Here is a 16,377-nt window from a genome sequence, read left to right on the forward strand (position 1 = left end):
TGCCCCTGAAGACTAGAATGGTGGGCTGAATTTGTGTAATGAGACACCATACTGAAACTCAATCCTTTTGACACAGGTGAACCTTAAATATAGTATTCTATTGTTTTATAGCCACTCCTTTTGTTTTTAAACTTTTTCAGATGTTGTTTTAATAATTTTATCATCTCAAGGATTTAGGCAATCTAACCCTATTGTATGGAACAGAAGGCAATCTGGAGCAATTAGGATTTGGACAACATAGTACTAATATGGGTATCTGGTTTGAGTCAGTTAAAACATGGCTGACACCATACATTTGGGATATTATAACCCAAGGATAATTGACATAGGACATTTGGGAACCTGCAGTAGACAATGTGATATTATATTCATGGCAGAATGCCACTTGTGTTTTGCAGAAATATGCCCTTGAGAGCAAGGGTGAGTGCCCTTACCACTTGCCTTTTCCAGCTACTCTGTGAAGGTCTGTGAGACTATCCACAGCCTATGTGCTACACATGTGCCAATGCCATGTGGGAGGCTCACATGTACAAGTGTGTGCCTGGGTTCCTGCCAGCACCTGCCTGACTGGCAATCTATGTGTCCATGGTATGTCTCCTCTGCCTACATCTCCTCCCGTCTTCTTCAAGCCTTATCCTCCAATGCCCCTCCTACTCTCCTGACTTCAGACCCTGGACTTCACACCTGTTCTCTGTTGAATAGCTTCCTTACATGACTGTAATTTCAGACTGAGTTCAAAGAATTTTTACGCCATGTTGAGGATGTTTTCAAGAGCACTTTTTTAAATTGCTTCTGCCAGTACACCCTCCCCCTCCTGCCCCATTAGCCTTCATACGAGAAATGTTTGGTTTAGTTTTCCGGTTTTAAGTGTAACAAGCTCGTGTGAATTCAAACACCAACTTATTTAGAGCCAGGCCCATGCCTGTGCTTTTAGGGAATGCTTTTGTCTGCACAGAGACCTGTCCAAGAGAGAAGTTTTCTTGGTCTTCATGCCCTGATGAGTTTTTATTTTGCCAAGGTTAAAGATGAGAATTTTCAGTTATTTCCGATCATTCCCACCTATGACCGTCAAGTCTTGCATCCAGGATCTGGAGAACCAATAAACCATGTAGTCAGTGGCTTCCAGAAGAAGTGGGCTTTTTATCTCCAAGACAGACCTAAGAGCTCCTTTACTTGTCTCATGCTTTAAGCCCATTACTCTTTTGAGCTCAACTCTTCCCGTAAAAATAGTAGTCATATTGTAGCTAACATTTCTAGTTCTTGTAGTATTTTCCAATTTTCTCTTCTACCACGCTGCTTACTAAGAATACCTTAGAGTGTCACATCTAAAAAATCATTTTTATCAAACTATTCCAAAATTATTTTTATCAGAAACACTCTACATTGTGATGGCAAAAGACTTTCCAATGGGGCAACTAATGTTAAATTACCAGGATTAAGCAGAATCCCACTTCATATACTTAAGGAATCTACATATTACTGAGTATTAAAGTCACTGAAACAGGAGAAAATGCTTGTGGAATGAGGAGTACGAAACTGTTTAGCCATCACTCACTCATGAAGAAAGAAAAGCAGGGTCAAAATCTACCTGAGGAGTAGATTAGTGAAGAACTTTCACCAAGGGACCAAACCCTGAGCTTTACTTTGGTAAAGAGACTGGGGAGATATAAACTTAGTAAACCCCGCCCCCCATCTAACAGCTCACTACTATCTTCCCAAACGGACAAATCAAATCTCCATTGCATCAGTGTGTGAGTGTGTTCAAAGGAGCCATCTCACCTTTATGCCTTTACGCTTTGTTATTGCTACAGTGGTGGGACAGGTAAGTGGAGACCGAGTCTTCTGTAAGTCCTAGGAGATCATGGAGGCCCGGCATCTTGGAGGGACAACAGAGTCATTTACTAAATGCATCAGCTTTGCCCACAGCAAGTGCACAGAGCTTCTACAGACAGCACAATGAGCTGTGATGTGTTGAGAAGCCCTTCTGTCTTTGGCATCAACCTTGAGCATATGTCAGGGATTTCACCAAGTTCAGGTAGGAAAGGTAGAGAATGAAGTCAGAATAAACACAGAAAAGCAATGTTTTCTAAACAAAGTAATATTTTCAATTGCCTCCACAAATACTTGTTGTGTGAAAATATTTATATGAAAAAGCAATACACCATTCTGTTTTACTTGGTCATCACTACCATTAATTAGGTTTTGACACAAATGGAACTCGACAATAAAATGGCAGTATGTAGGCTCAGGGTTATGCACAATTCCCTGATCAGAGAATTTATAACGCAGGCAATGTAGTACTTGAAACGATACACTGGTTTCAATTGCTACACATCTATTTGAGAGAGCACAGAATACACAGGTAAAGGAAAAATAAATACACTGGCATAAATAATCAAAACTAATACAAAGAATAAACACAACCATTTTATAATGTATTGACTTACATACAAATGAACAGTTTTTAGTATAAAAGTTGCATTTCTACAAACCTGTCTAGAAACAAATAAAATTCAATCACATTAGAAACAAGTCAAAGCCATATGTGAAGAGAATCACAGTCTACACACAACTTTAGGAAATATGCCTCTGAGGTCCATGTGCTAGGCTGAAGCTGTCCAAGGTTTCTTAGTTGAATCTCCTGCTTTGAGTAGCTGCTCAGAGAACTGACCAGCAGGTTTCATCAGACTCCACCTTGGCTTCTGACAGACAAGCTACAAGCTCAAGAGGATCAAATCCAAGACTGAAGTAAAGAGACACAACACTGGAAGAGACCCTATTGGCACAAAGATTTACACAAATACTTTGCAAACAGTTGATAGATCTGACAGGCTAGTCAATCACACATATACAATATTGGTAGAACTAACAGCGGGCCACTAAAAGGAAGAACACAGAAGATCTGCACACACCAGCAAAAGCACCATCTCCCCTTCTTCCCCTCACTTCAGGCTTAGGATTTTATGCTGAAATAACATTCATCCTGTTCAATCCTTTAAAACCTCCCTTTGGACTCTACTGTTTCCCATCTTGCAAAACGCCACACATGAGGTACTCCTTTAGCTAGCATTTACATCACCTCCCCAAAGCTGTTACAAGATGCACCTATTCAACCTCATATACACTCAAACCATGTGGCAGCATCTTCATCGTCAGCCGGGGCTTTGGACTTAAAAAGTAAACATGTGGCTTTCTCAACTGTCCAAAGCCGATGTGTCTCAAGCGTGTTTGTCTTCTACTGCACTAGTTACTAGAGATGACAGGTCCAGATCCTATGCACAAGAGGAGACTGTAGTGACTGCCCAGCAGTTTAATGGCTGTGAAGTGAATGAGCTACCCCTGACCTGTTCCATGATTATCCTTCAAAACAAAACAATAACAACAACAACAAAGTGAAAGTGTCTGTGCATTGCCTCCATGAGATTCTAAGCAAGCCAGCATGGTTCAGCACAGTTAAGGAGGTGAACAGTAAAAGAAATTAAAAAAAAAAAAAAGAAGTAACTGGAGTTTTCAGATATTCCAATAAAGAACAAGGCACCTTACTCTAACTACCTGTGCATAAAGCACAGTACACCTTCATTCCACAATCACTATCTCATCCACCTGATTTAACACACGGAAAATAGTATTCTACCATTAAATAGCAGCCATGACAGTGCAGCAGAAGCATGGCTAGTTTTGTTTTATAAAATCATATTTCCATGCACTTAAGTTCTGGATTAAATTTATTATGTACACAAAAATATATTAAATGTTGATCTAATTTTAAGTTGACTTTCTCCTTTCATTTTATATCAACTAAGTATTGAAAATAAACCTAAAGGCTTCAAATGGAAAGAAATCAAATTATATAAGTACTTACTTGGACTATATCTAGAAACCTAATTTTTGCCAGGATGTTAAAAAGGGAAAGGCTAAAAAAATTATTTTTATAGATAAATATAATTTTACTAGACTGGACCCTCTTCTCCATGACTTTTTTTCTCCTACCCTCCTATTTATTTTAAGTATTATTAAGAAAGGAAATGTATTATCTCAATGTACAATTAGGTACTATTTGGAGTCCAACTGGAAACTGGTTTTGAAACATTTCTAAAGGCTAAGGCAGGCTAATTCTTCCCTCTAGCCAAACATCCTGTTAAAACCCTGGACTTCAGTTTGGAGGAGGAGTACTACACAGAACAGAGCCACGGAGCCTTCCCTTTCCTGCTCCTCTGGGCTTGACTTACTACTCCTTCAACACTCCATGCATCTGATCACAAGGGAAGGAGATCCACTGGCAGAGGAGAAGTTGCATCTCAGCTCTAGCAGGAAGATAACCGCCACCACAGAACCATGGCTCTTTTGAGTAAAGACGTGTCAGAGGGCAGGAACATGGGAGGGCAGGAAGGTCTCCTATTACTTCAGTTCTGTGATGGCCTCAGCCTTGAGTTCATAGTTAACTACATTACAAAGAGGAAATAAGAACATTTATAAAGAATGGATTGTCACAATAAAATCTTCCTTTGTGCAAGGTTTGCAGCAGCCTCATGCAGTCCAGGAAGGCAGACTCAGAACTCCACCACCATTGAGCTTCCTGTTAGCAGCTCATGCAGAGAAAGGGTTATCTAAACAAATAAATTCATATCCCTTCTTAAAAATGACAGAAACATTTGAATTCCACAAACCTGTACTCATTATTCCGACTCAACCCAGGGGTTGCGTATAAGATTGACTTTAGGCAGCTTTCATATACCTAGAATGTAATTTTATGAATTTATTCTAAGACATGTGAGGGTAAGAGAGGAGTTGAAGATCTTTTTTAAGAAGCTGGTTTCCCTTGATCTTGATATCAGATGAAGTAGGGAGAGATTTATAATGATACAATCCTCTAGAGGATTTAGGGAGACAGAAACAAAATCAAACCTTTCATCTCGATAGCGACTTTCACCAATTTTTTCATTAAAAACACGTCACTGAAAGAAAAGCAGACATGCTTTTCAGTTATTATTAACATGGTTCCAGAGGCAGAGAACCCTTGAGATGGAAAATAAACAACACAAACCTGAAGCTGGCTTCACAGAACTACCTTGTAATAACAAGGCACAAAGTACTTTGGGGTTCAGAAACACAAAGAATGCAGCTAAAGGAACTCTTGAAGAAGTGATCCCAGAAGTACTACAAGCTAACCAAAACCAGCTGTTGTTTGTTTATAACTGTCCTATGAAACCACGACTACCTTTTGAATTGCCAAAGAATACAGCATGTCCTTGAGATCCTTGGCAGTCTAAGCCTCATCAGCCACGGCTACTGATTACCTGTATCTTTAAGTTGAATAAGGGTAACGGATACAGGCTCCTGCTGTCTGCTGCTCTCAATACAGAGCAGCTATGAAACATGTGGCAGTCTTCAGTTCCACAGTGGAGAAGTCACAGAAATTAAAGGTAAGAAATAAAAGACAACAGAGACCAAGAGAGCTCAGATGACTCTCCAGCTTCTTTTTGAAGTCGTATCTATGTCCAGGTCTCTAGAATTTCTAGCCCCAAGACAGTGTTTGGGAGTCTATGGTACCCAGTGTTTCTTCCATGACAAAAATGCTTAACAAGGAAGACTCTTCCTGTACTTCAAGGATGCTCAGGAGTAATGTGGCTCTGCTCTCACTTTATTTAGGCCATCAGTCTCCTTTCTAAAGGTGCTATGGAGGACTGGAGAGAAGTCCTCTGGTTGACTTTTGGCCCCCAAGTATATCAATTTGTTCTCCACCTAAGGCCCCACAAAGATCCTTACACCATGGTGGTTAAGTGCGGTCCCTGACTCTCTTAAGGACACAGGAGCTTACTACCATGTGACCACAGGACCAGAGATCATTTTTTAAGAGTGAACATTGCTCATTCAGGAAAAAAAAAATTTAAAAATAAATAAAAACTAAGGATTTGGCTTAAACTGCAGACCAGAGGGAAGCAGACTTATTTTTCTGGCCTGTATTTTTAGAAACGGCATCATGAAACCTATGGTCCCTTGTTTGCATGCTGACTCTTGCGCTGCCTCAATGAGTCTTCTACCACCTCCTGTGTGTCGGCTGAATGAGCTTCATCGAGTTCCTCCTGGGACACACTGCCTTCCTGCAGTACTCCTTGGTCATTGGCGTAACTTCTCTCCTCATCCATGCTGCCTGCCAGGTTGTCCTCTTCCTCGTATTCCTCTGCTTCATCCTCATCTCCAAGGTCCTCTTTCTCTTCCTCATCATCAGCAAGACTGTCTTTGTTTTCTTCTTCATTTGAGTCATCCTTTTCTTCCTCTGCATCCTGCAGCTGTTCAGCTCCTTGAATCTCCTCTGGCCTCTGATCCTGCTCTGTGGAAGAGAGACAGAAAAAAAAAAAAACTCTGGATAAACCATGGCAATTTAGTAATTAACTCACTGTTTAACTATGAGATGGATAAACAAGGAGGTTTCTCCTCCGGAAGTGTGAACAGTTTTCTGGTTGCAGCTTAGCCCCATCTAGAGATTTAATATCTCTCTATAGGAGCATCACTGTACTCACTCCTGTCTGCTCTGCCATCAAGTCAAAGTTTTGTTTGTGCCATGTATTACATACAGTGTAAAAGACTCAGTGACTCACTGGCCATAGCAACTATTTCAGACAAGCTGAACCAATCAGAGTCCTGCTCCCCAAGAGTTTGAGGCCAAAGTCAGGAAGAAAAGGCCTCCTTTTATCACAAAGTTAAGCTGATAAAATATGAGATAGGAATAGTGATGGTTACTGAATGAACTTTAGCAGCATAACATCACTTGGGCTGGGCTTGAAGCCTGAGAACCCCACAGCAGTTTATACACTGGCTCCCTTTCACACTCCATAATGCTGAAGGTCAGACATATTACCTAGCTATCTATGAAGTCTTAAAAACTTCAAGAACTAAAGACATGACCTTATTTAAACTCCTGAGAAAATTCATTACTACAAATAAAAAGCACCAAATCCAGAGCCAGTTAGGCCCAGAAGTAAAATAAATTCAGATTTGGGCAAACAGCTCTTAAAGGACTTGAGATAGTCTTAGACTCAACAAATCTATGTTTGTCTAAGCATCCTTCATTCCAATTCACAAATAAAAGTAGTCCACTGAAAAATGAGGGAGGTAAGCCTGAGAGAAAAATGCAATCTGCAATATGAAATATTTTCTAATTTTTAAAAGAGGAAAGTTAATTTAATTCAAATTTATATGGAGAACACAGCTTTAAGGAACTCAATAGAGGTAATTGGATGCTCACTGATTGGATGCTAGAGCCAAATGTAGTCACAGAATACCACAAAACTCTAAAAATTCTACCCATGTGAACTTCAGACTCACCAGAGCGTTCAGATGAAACTCTTGGAAGCGGCACATAGAAGCATTCTGAGATCACTACCAGGATCTAGAGGGAATAAAGGGATTCCACAGTGAGTAGAGAAGGCACACTGCCAACCGGCCTCAACATCAGGTTTGTGTCCCATAACCAGATGTCCTTAAATAGACCCTTAGCAGCAGTCAAAGCCTTCAGAGAGATACAGTTGAGTTGAAGAGTACTCAAGGGTATGGAATTCTTGAGTATATTTAAAAAAAAAAACTTCCCATATATGAGAAAATTCTGCAATGGAGAACTAAATTCTATGTAAGCAGAGACTAGTTGGCTTCATCTCTGACCTTGACTGTATGAGTGATTTTCTACTCTATTAAACAAGTCTTTTTCTTTGAAAAACTACAAATTTCTTAAGAGAAGGATCACCTCTGTCCTTGTTCCATACCCAGAGACAAGCATGGGTCCTATTAATGAAACTGCTGGCTAGTGTCCAACAGTGTAGAGTTCGCTGGAATCAAACTCTCCAACTGCAACATTTCACTGTCTTGTGTTACTGAACAGAATAAAGATCTAACCTAGAAACCTAGAAGAACCTGTTTTTTGTGACTTTATTTTTATTTAATTCCACAAGGAGGTAGAAAATTTTAATAATTCAGTGTTTCTGGCATTTCCAATAACTTCCAGAGAGCAAGTCACATGTATGACAGACTTGGGCTCTATGGAAGGCTAACTGGGTACCACAGCCTCGAAGAGATAGATCTACAGCCCAGTCTTGTCTTTTTCTGGCATTGGCTAGTGGCCTCAGGCCACTTAGCTACATTCTCATGCCATCACTCACAAAGTTGGGTATGGGCTTGGCCATCATCCAGGTCTATTTGTGTTGTACACAAGACCATTTTGTCTTCTTTCTCAGAAACTAGGAAGAAAATCTTCTAATCCTTTCATTAAGATTTTCTCAGTTCAAAACTGTTTTCTGTTTCAAAGGCCATTGCCAGTTTCTAAGCCACTACAAAATGGCAAGGTTTATAAACATTACTTATAGATAAATGATACCTTCTTCATCTTACACAATCACCCTTTCAGGTTTTGAATTCTACCTAGAGAGATGCAGCTAAATGGAGAAGGTAGATGCATTTTTTTTTTTTTTTTAACAGATGGTGGTATCTATGCCTGTGATACTGCAGACCTTCCTCTGTGGGAGGTCTCACGCAAGGCAAAGATCATAGGCTAATTTACTTAGCACCAACGTAACAACAGAAATACAAACCAGGTAACAGAAACAAAAGCAACCCCTGCCTTTTATTGTTCTGTGAATTATTTTAGCTGAAAGACTCTACTCTACTGTCTACATTCTCCAGGGAGCCTCCCAATCAGTTAGTAATGGCAGGATGTGTTACTACCTGACTATTCTGAAACGTGATCAAGGATCCCTTTCATGCACAAAGGGAACATAATGATTTACTTTGAATTTGTTCTACAGTAGGAACTATGTTCCTTTATCTATATTATCTAACAAAAAATAACCTCAGGGAACTAGAGGTATGCATAAGAATCTGGTCAGGGAAAAGAAAACTGTCTTTTATCTAACTTCTTAGATACATTCTTTGTTTTTACCACAGTACTCAAAGCAAGGAGCTTTGTGTGAAATCACAGCTAACTTGGTTGTCTTAGAAAATGATTGCCCATTCAAGTACAGTATTTATTTTCCTATTGATCACTGTGTATATTCTCGACAGCATTAATCTTCAGAATATTGTAGAGGTAAGACTTGAGAGTGATAATTAATGAATTTTCCATTATATTACACATTATCATTGCAACCAACAAGCAAATTAACTGCTTGAAGGACGTAAAATGATATTTATATGTTTTTCCTTTCATGGTCACCTTTTCATTTTTACATTATACTCTCTTTTTAAAGGGGGGAAAAGACTGGCATTATCTTACCAGACCCATGAATAGTCCAAACACCAAAGTGGCAATGACGAAAAAGACATAAGAACACCATGCAGGAATTCCAAGTGTCACTGTGAAATAGTTGTGAAGGTGCTGTAATCAAATGGAAATTAAATGTTTACTTGCAGTGCAGGGTTCTTTAGCTCTAACTCCAGTCTACAAATTGTCAATCCACATATGTGCCCAAAGTTTATTACACACAATGATTACTAATGAACAAGTCAAATTTTGTAGCATTACAAACAGAGTAATTATCAAAATCATATTCAGTAAGAATTATTCTTCAGAGCTCAAGATCTTGATAGAGGTCTGGTCAAATTGCTTTGACAGTTCTTTCTTCCATCACAGAAAGTTTTCTAATATCCTTCGCCAAATCATTACCTATTCCTCCATATTTAATTCTAACATGGTTTATTAAAATGTGAAACCCTTGGGCCCTTAAAATTTTTTTGTAAAGCAAAGTGATGCCTTGGAATATGAACCATTTAAAATATCTCCTCACTTACTTTTCTTAATGTAACCAACATGTGAATTATAGATATGAACTATTCATTTCAAATTAAAGTCTGCCGGGCAGTGGTGGCACACGCCTTTAATCCCACCACTCGTGAGGCAGAGGCAGGCGGATCTTTGTGAGTTCAAGGCCAGCCTGGTCTACAGAGCGAGACCCAGGAAAGGCGCAAAGCTACACAGAGAAACCTTGTCTCAAACCGCCCCCCACCCCCCCAAAAAAAGCACCTTTCAAATTAAAGTCTATCTAGAGGTATACTTCCTGGGCCCACACTTCCTCATGATAAGTCCTATTGTTTAGACCACAAACTACAATTCAATCAATTACTAGGCACAGAATTAAAAGGCTCCAAGTTAAGGCATTAGCAGCCCACAGAAACAATTACTGAATTATCTTCCCAGAACACACACACACTCTCTCTCTCTCTCTCTCTCTCTCTCTCTCTCTCTCTCTCTCTCTCTCTCTCTCTCTCTCTCTCTCACACACACACACACACACACACACACACACACACACACAAAATAAGTCCAAGTTTCTACTTTAATTTCATATTTCTCAAAATCTAAGTCATTCTTACTAGATTTTTAGTTTATACTAAGAAATTAAAATTTTTAACCTGGCCTATTCTGAATGAGAAACATGTAAACAAACACACAAAAACTGTTAATGACTACAACAATCCGACAATTCAAAGACTCACCACTTAAGCTACATCTCTCACTGATACAGCCTGGCAGCAGAATCCACATAGTGCTGGTTTTATGGACATGCATTATGCAAAAGCATGACAGGATCATAGAGGCCAAAGATTCAGAAAGCCACTGAGCCCAAATAATATGGATTCTCTGCAAAAGAGTCCGTAACAGGCTATTGTGCAAAGCCATGGAGGTAAAACCTAAGTGGCCATGGAGATCCTGAATTGTTAAAGATGTAAGAAATATGGGGCATTAACAAAGGAAACTGTGGGCATCTAGTGAACAACCCAAGAGAGAGACTATGTGTGCTCTAGGTTCACAGTATAATGTCAACATGAGTGCCAGATGCAGGAACTAGAGTTGTAAGGTATGGTGGTTGTCCTGCTGAATTTGTCTCACTTTGATCACATCTTTTCTTGCTATGCCACCATGTTACCACTTATGGAATGTCTTACCACATGCTAAAGATACATACCTGGCTTTTTACTTTATAGCTCATGGTAAAGAGACTGCCCTGAGTCTTAGAAGCGACTATGCACTTTTGAACAGTATTGAACTGTAACTATGAGGACTTTTAAAGTAGGGCTTGAAGGCTTTTTGCTGTATGGGGGCCAGAGGCAGAGTATTATGGCTTGAATAAGAAATGTCCCACAGGCTCATGTATGAGTGCTTGGTACACACCTGACAGCATTATTTTCAGTGGCTGTAGAACGTTAAGGAAGGGAAGAGCATGGTTGGTGAAAGTAGGTCACAAAGGGGTGGGCTTAAAAGTTTGAGCTTGGCCTCAGTTCTGACACTTCTCCCTCTAATACTTTCCTTAATTCTCTGAGAATTTCATGCAATATATTTTGAGCATATTCAACATCTCTCCCTCAACACCTTTTAGGGCTACCCTCACCTACCTACCCACCCAACCTGGTTTCCTTTTTTTTTATTTTATTAAAATTTCTATTCATTTTACATACCAACCACAGATCAACCTCTCCTCCCTCCTCCTGCCCCCCAGCTTTCTCCCCCAACCCACCCCCGATTCCTACCTCCTCCAAGGCAAGGTCTCCCATGAGGAGTCAGCAGAGCCTGGTACATTCAGTTGAGGCAGGTGCAAGCCCCTCCTCCATGCACCAAGGCTGTGTGTGCATGGTTGCAACTATAGGCACTGGGCTCCAAAAAGCCGGCTCATGCACCAAAACCTAGTTTCTTTTACCATTCCTTCTTTTAAAAACATAAAATAAAACAAACTTTGTTACCCAAATAATTTTGGGTGTGCCTGCCCTGGTATGTAGCCTCTTCCCCTGCATGCTGGGATTTTGTCTGGCACGAGCTTGCCCAAGTCCTACGCATGTAGGCACAGCTACTGTCTGTTCACACGTGCAATTTCCCTATTACGTCTGGAAACACTGTTTCCTTGTAGTCATGTATCACTGTTAGCTCTCACATCTTTTGGCACCCTATTCCTCAATGATCCCTGAGAGAGGTATGTTAGATATGACCTATTTAAGGCTGAGTACTCTGACCATCTATTCTCTGCACACTGACTAGTGGGTCTCTGTGTAGACTGCCATCCATTGCAAGAAGCTTCTTTCATAAGAGTTAAGAGATATACTAATATTGGGTATAGCAATAAATCATTAGGAATCATTTTAATACTGTGCCCATTCAGCAGAACAATAGCAATAGGTTCTCTCCTAGGTCCAATGACCTACCTATCCACAGGTTCCTGGCCCCAATAACACTGCCAGGTATGGGGTCCATCTCAAGGAGTAGGCCTTAAATCAAATCAGTAAGTGGTTGGTTATTCCTGTAACACTGGTGAAACTATTCCATCAGTGGCTATACCAAGACAGTCACTATTGTAGCTTACAAAGTATACAGCTGGGTAAGACTGATGATGAATTTTCTCCTCCAGTGCTATGTACATCCCCTTTCAGCACTATGAAAACCAGACAATAGAGATGAAGCTTCTAGGTTTGTACCCATATGAATTCTCCATGTTTTGTGACTCATCTTTTGTGAACTTCAGCAGTAGGGTGATATCAAGTTCTGGACAATAACCAAGAGTAATGGCAATAGTGTGTGTTTCAGGTCTATGGGGTTCTACTGGCCAACAACACAAAGGGAGGTAACTGGGGTTCTCTTTGTTCACATATGGCTCTTATCAGGGTACTGTATCCCTCTTCTAGGGCAACTAACTCCATTTAAAACTCTTTTTTCATATGTATGAGCATATATTTTAGGATGCTTCTATAGTAGGTTTTCATAAGGCTTTTTTCAAAAGTCTTTAGTGGTAGTTATTCCTCCCCTCACTTCTTCCTCTCCCCGACCCTATTGTATCAGTTTCTCTCTTCACCTCTATAAAGGCACTGGCTGGAAAGTCCCACAATCAGGTCTAGAGCCCTAGCTGCCAACCTACCCTGCAGTGGAACTGTGAATTGAAGTAAACCCTTCCTTCCTGAAGTTGTATTTGAAGGTAGCTTCCAACTCTTAATGTTTCAAGAGGTATTATTCAGCTCTGGTTTTAGACTAAAAAATGTGTATGGAGCAGTTTATGCTTTGCTTGATGACTCATTGTCAATGCTGGGCTTAAGCCTTGAAGTATGCCAAAGAGACAGAGGACACTAAAGGTCACTTAGTCTCTGGGCTGACTCACGAATGTATTTTTGAACTTGCTTTATGAATACCTGCTGCTTTACCTTACTCATGAGGCTGGAATGAACAAATTGTGGATGAATAATGTGAAGTTCTTCTGGGCAGTGTCATGTACCTTTTCTCCAAAACAAATGATTAAAACACTTAAGAAACTTTCTAAGTGAGTTTTCAAAGTACAAAAAAAGTTATTTGCCTCTGAATCACTGCATTCTGGGTCCAACATTGCTTAGTATTTGAAAGCATTATCTTATCTTAACAAGTTTGACTTCAAGTTTCATGTATCAGCTTATCCTTCAAGGGATGTATTTGAACTTCTAAAGAGATTCTATAATACTGTGGTTTTCTTAGATAATTAGTTATTACTGAAGACGAACGACTAAATAATTAATTATTACTAAAGACTAAAATAATGCAATTGTTTTTACAACCACAGACATAAAATTCCATCTATTCACTTTGAGTTCACAATGTCTTTACAGACCCTTATGAAAGATTGGAGTAGTGGTATTATGAAGCTATATATGTAGTCAATTATAAGAGATCCAGTTTAGCTTTATTTTTTTATGTTTCTATTTCCTTAATCATGTTTCCTAAGGTCAAAATACTGATACTTGCTCAATGTTATATGCTTTCATTACATAAAAGTATCCTACTCTATTTATTAAAAATATTTTAAAATGTCAGCTGATTATTGTGAACTTTATATACTATTAAGTATTGTAGCAGATGATTAAGTTAAGAGTTATTTTTTGCTACATATAGATTTGCATGAAGGGACTAAATAAAATAATCATTAAATAAAAGAAATAAGGTCATTTCTATAAGTGGTCAGATCAAGGCCTCCACAAACTCTAGACATCTGAACTGTTGCAGCCAGTTCTACATGGTCTCAGTCAAAGCTGCAGTGGCCCTGAAGGACAGAGTCTTAGAGTTTGGAAGCTCATCTGTATCAGAGGAAGTATACTCTTGAGGAGTTCAGGAACAAGCCCATGATCCCTTTCACACACATTCCATAATCCCCTTAATATCTTTCTTGCATGGGAGCAGCCAGCGAGGTCTCTCCAGTGGTAGCTAAGGCTTCTTGTCTCTTTTTACAGTCTGTCTCTGAATATCTACAAGACCTAATTTAACAATCTCCTACAGGCTTCAAGAAAGGGACCTTATAATTGTACATCATCTCACTTTAACTTGCTATGAACATTTCTGGATATTTTGGTAAACAGAAGAAAAGATGAGAGAAGAGATGTCCCCATCTAGATCATAAGATCTCTCTCTCTCTCTCTCTCTCTCTCTCTCTCTCTCTCTCTCTCTCTCTCTCCTCCCTCCCTCCCTCCCTCCCTCCCTCCCCCCTCCCCACACACACACAAAATTTTATCTTAAGTCTGCTATTATTAGTCTTACTTCAAAGTCAAATAATAAGTTTAAAGCATTGTTACTTAGAACTAGGAAGCAAGCAATTCAAACATAATACATGACAAATCTATGGTATTAGAAAGAAATGGACATATTAAAAACTATTACAAACTAAAAAATAAACATTTGGCCTAAACAATTGTCCTAACACTGGAGTGACTATGGATCACTATACAAGCGCATACAACAGGAAGTGCTTTACACTAGCGGGCACAACTCCATCCCTGCAGTGCAATGTGATCAAGAAACAGCAGACACTGTAAGATGGCTGCTCAAAGAAAGCTCTGTTTACAAAGCCAAGCCTCTCTCAGGCTACAGTTTGCTGCTTCCAGACACACAGAATGACTTTTATGCCTGCCTAGACAATCTTTGATCTACAAAGAGATTTTCCAAGGGAATAATGAGGTAAAATAGAACCACACCACAGAAGCCTTTTTGCTTTTATAAGGACTTCATCACCAATCTAATAAAATTATGTGTCTGACACAGCTACTATGGGTACCTCTTCAAATTATGCCTTTCTATAAACACATATTACTATGAGGAACCAAAAATGAGAGTAGTTTTATGGCTTAAGGAAAACAGAATTATAAAAGTACTTACAAATTTTCATTTTTCTATTATTTAATAGCTATTATTTCTATTCTTAAAAAAAAAAATCTACCTTCGCCGGGCGGTGGTGGCACACGCCTTTAATCCCAGCACTCGGGAGGCAGAGCCAGGCGGATCTCTGTGAGTTCGAGGCCAGCCTGATCTACAGAGTGAGTTCCAGGAAAGGTGCAAAGTTCCACAGAGAAACCCTGTCTCGAAAAAAACCAAAAAAAAAAAAAAAAAAAAAAACTATCTTCAATTTTAATAATTGTTTAAAAGTGCTCACCCAAATCTTGCCAGAGATGCTAAAAAGACCAGCCATTCCAGACATCCTAAGAAAGAAAGAGAAGAATCAATATTCAGTTATTTGAAGAATGAAATGAATGCCAGAGGTGAGCTACTTTTAGGATAAGCTCCATAATGCCCAGGTACTAACACAGGTACATGTGTTGGATGAAATATTACATTACATTGCTTCTATGGTATTAAGGATATTTCTTACATCTGTATATGCAAAATAAAACTACTTACTAATATGACCATTCAAAATTAAAGCCAAATGTGGAGTTATTACAGTTCAGCCTTATCTACCTTACTAAACATTATCAAAAGCTATCCCCAGAAACATAGTGCCAGATAGGCAAAACCCCACCAGTTATATTTTCAATGTAAAACACAAGAATTCCCGAGTGTATTATAATTCAAGAAACATTTGTCCTTCCAGTTAATGGCAACCAGCACTCAATACCACATCTGTAAAAAGGAAACAGTTGGCATGGCTTGCTGCAAAAGTTAGAGGAAAGGTTTTCTGTTAACATGTCCCTCTAATCCAGCCATTCAATTCCCACTCCACCAAAACCACTTGCAGTACACGTGGGTCACAAAACCAGAAACACTAGGTGGACCAATCATAGGCATATTTAGTCTAGATAAGAAGAAAGGAATATGAAGAAAAGCTTAGACTTGTAAGGTCTCCACACTAACATGGGACCTATTATTTTACATACAACACTTTATTGATAACTTACGTTAGAGAAGCTGGGGACTTCCAGCCAGTCAGAGGCTCAACTGATTGCCATTTCTTCTCTAAGATGTAATTCTGTAAGTCTTCATAGATTCCTGGGCCTCGGTAACGACGGAATATCCCATCTTTTGCACTATAGATTATAAAATCAAGTAGAAATCAGATAAATCAAAATAGGTATTATATAATAATCAAAATAATTATTGATCACACATATAAACTCTGC

The 16,377-nt window shown here is 39.2% G+C and overlaps 1 protein-coding gene across 1 annotated transcript in view; it reads right to left on the reverse strand.

Annotated features, from left to right (window-relative positions):
* Positions 1-2,082: 2,082 nt before the first annotated feature.
* Positions 2,083-16,377, reverse strand: part of Tmx4 (thioredoxin related transmembrane protein 4) — a 39,827-nt gene continuing 25,532 nt past the window's right edge. The window contains exons 4-8 of the mRNA XM_059261491.1: positions 16,156-16,284; positions 15,414-15,459; positions 9,263-9,364; positions 7,327-7,390; positions 2,083-6,331 (exon numbers count right to left, since the gene is read on the reverse strand). Of these exons, the coding sequence (XP_059117474.1) occupies positions 5,988-6,331; positions 7,327-7,390; positions 9,263-9,364; positions 15,414-15,459; positions 16,156-16,284 (685 nt within the window). The 3' untranslated portion in view covers positions 2,083-5,987. The remainder of the gene's footprint in view (positions 6,332-7,326; positions 7,391-9,262; positions 9,365-15,413; positions 15,460-16,155; positions 16,285-16,377) is intronic.

The sequence above is a fragment of the Peromyscus eremicus genome, chromosome 4 (assembly GCF_949786415.1).
Source record: "Peromyscus eremicus chromosome 4, PerEre_H2_v1, whole genome shotgun sequence".
NCBI lineage: Eukaryota > Metazoa > Chordata > Mammalia > Rodentia > Cricetidae > Peromyscus > Peromyscus eremicus.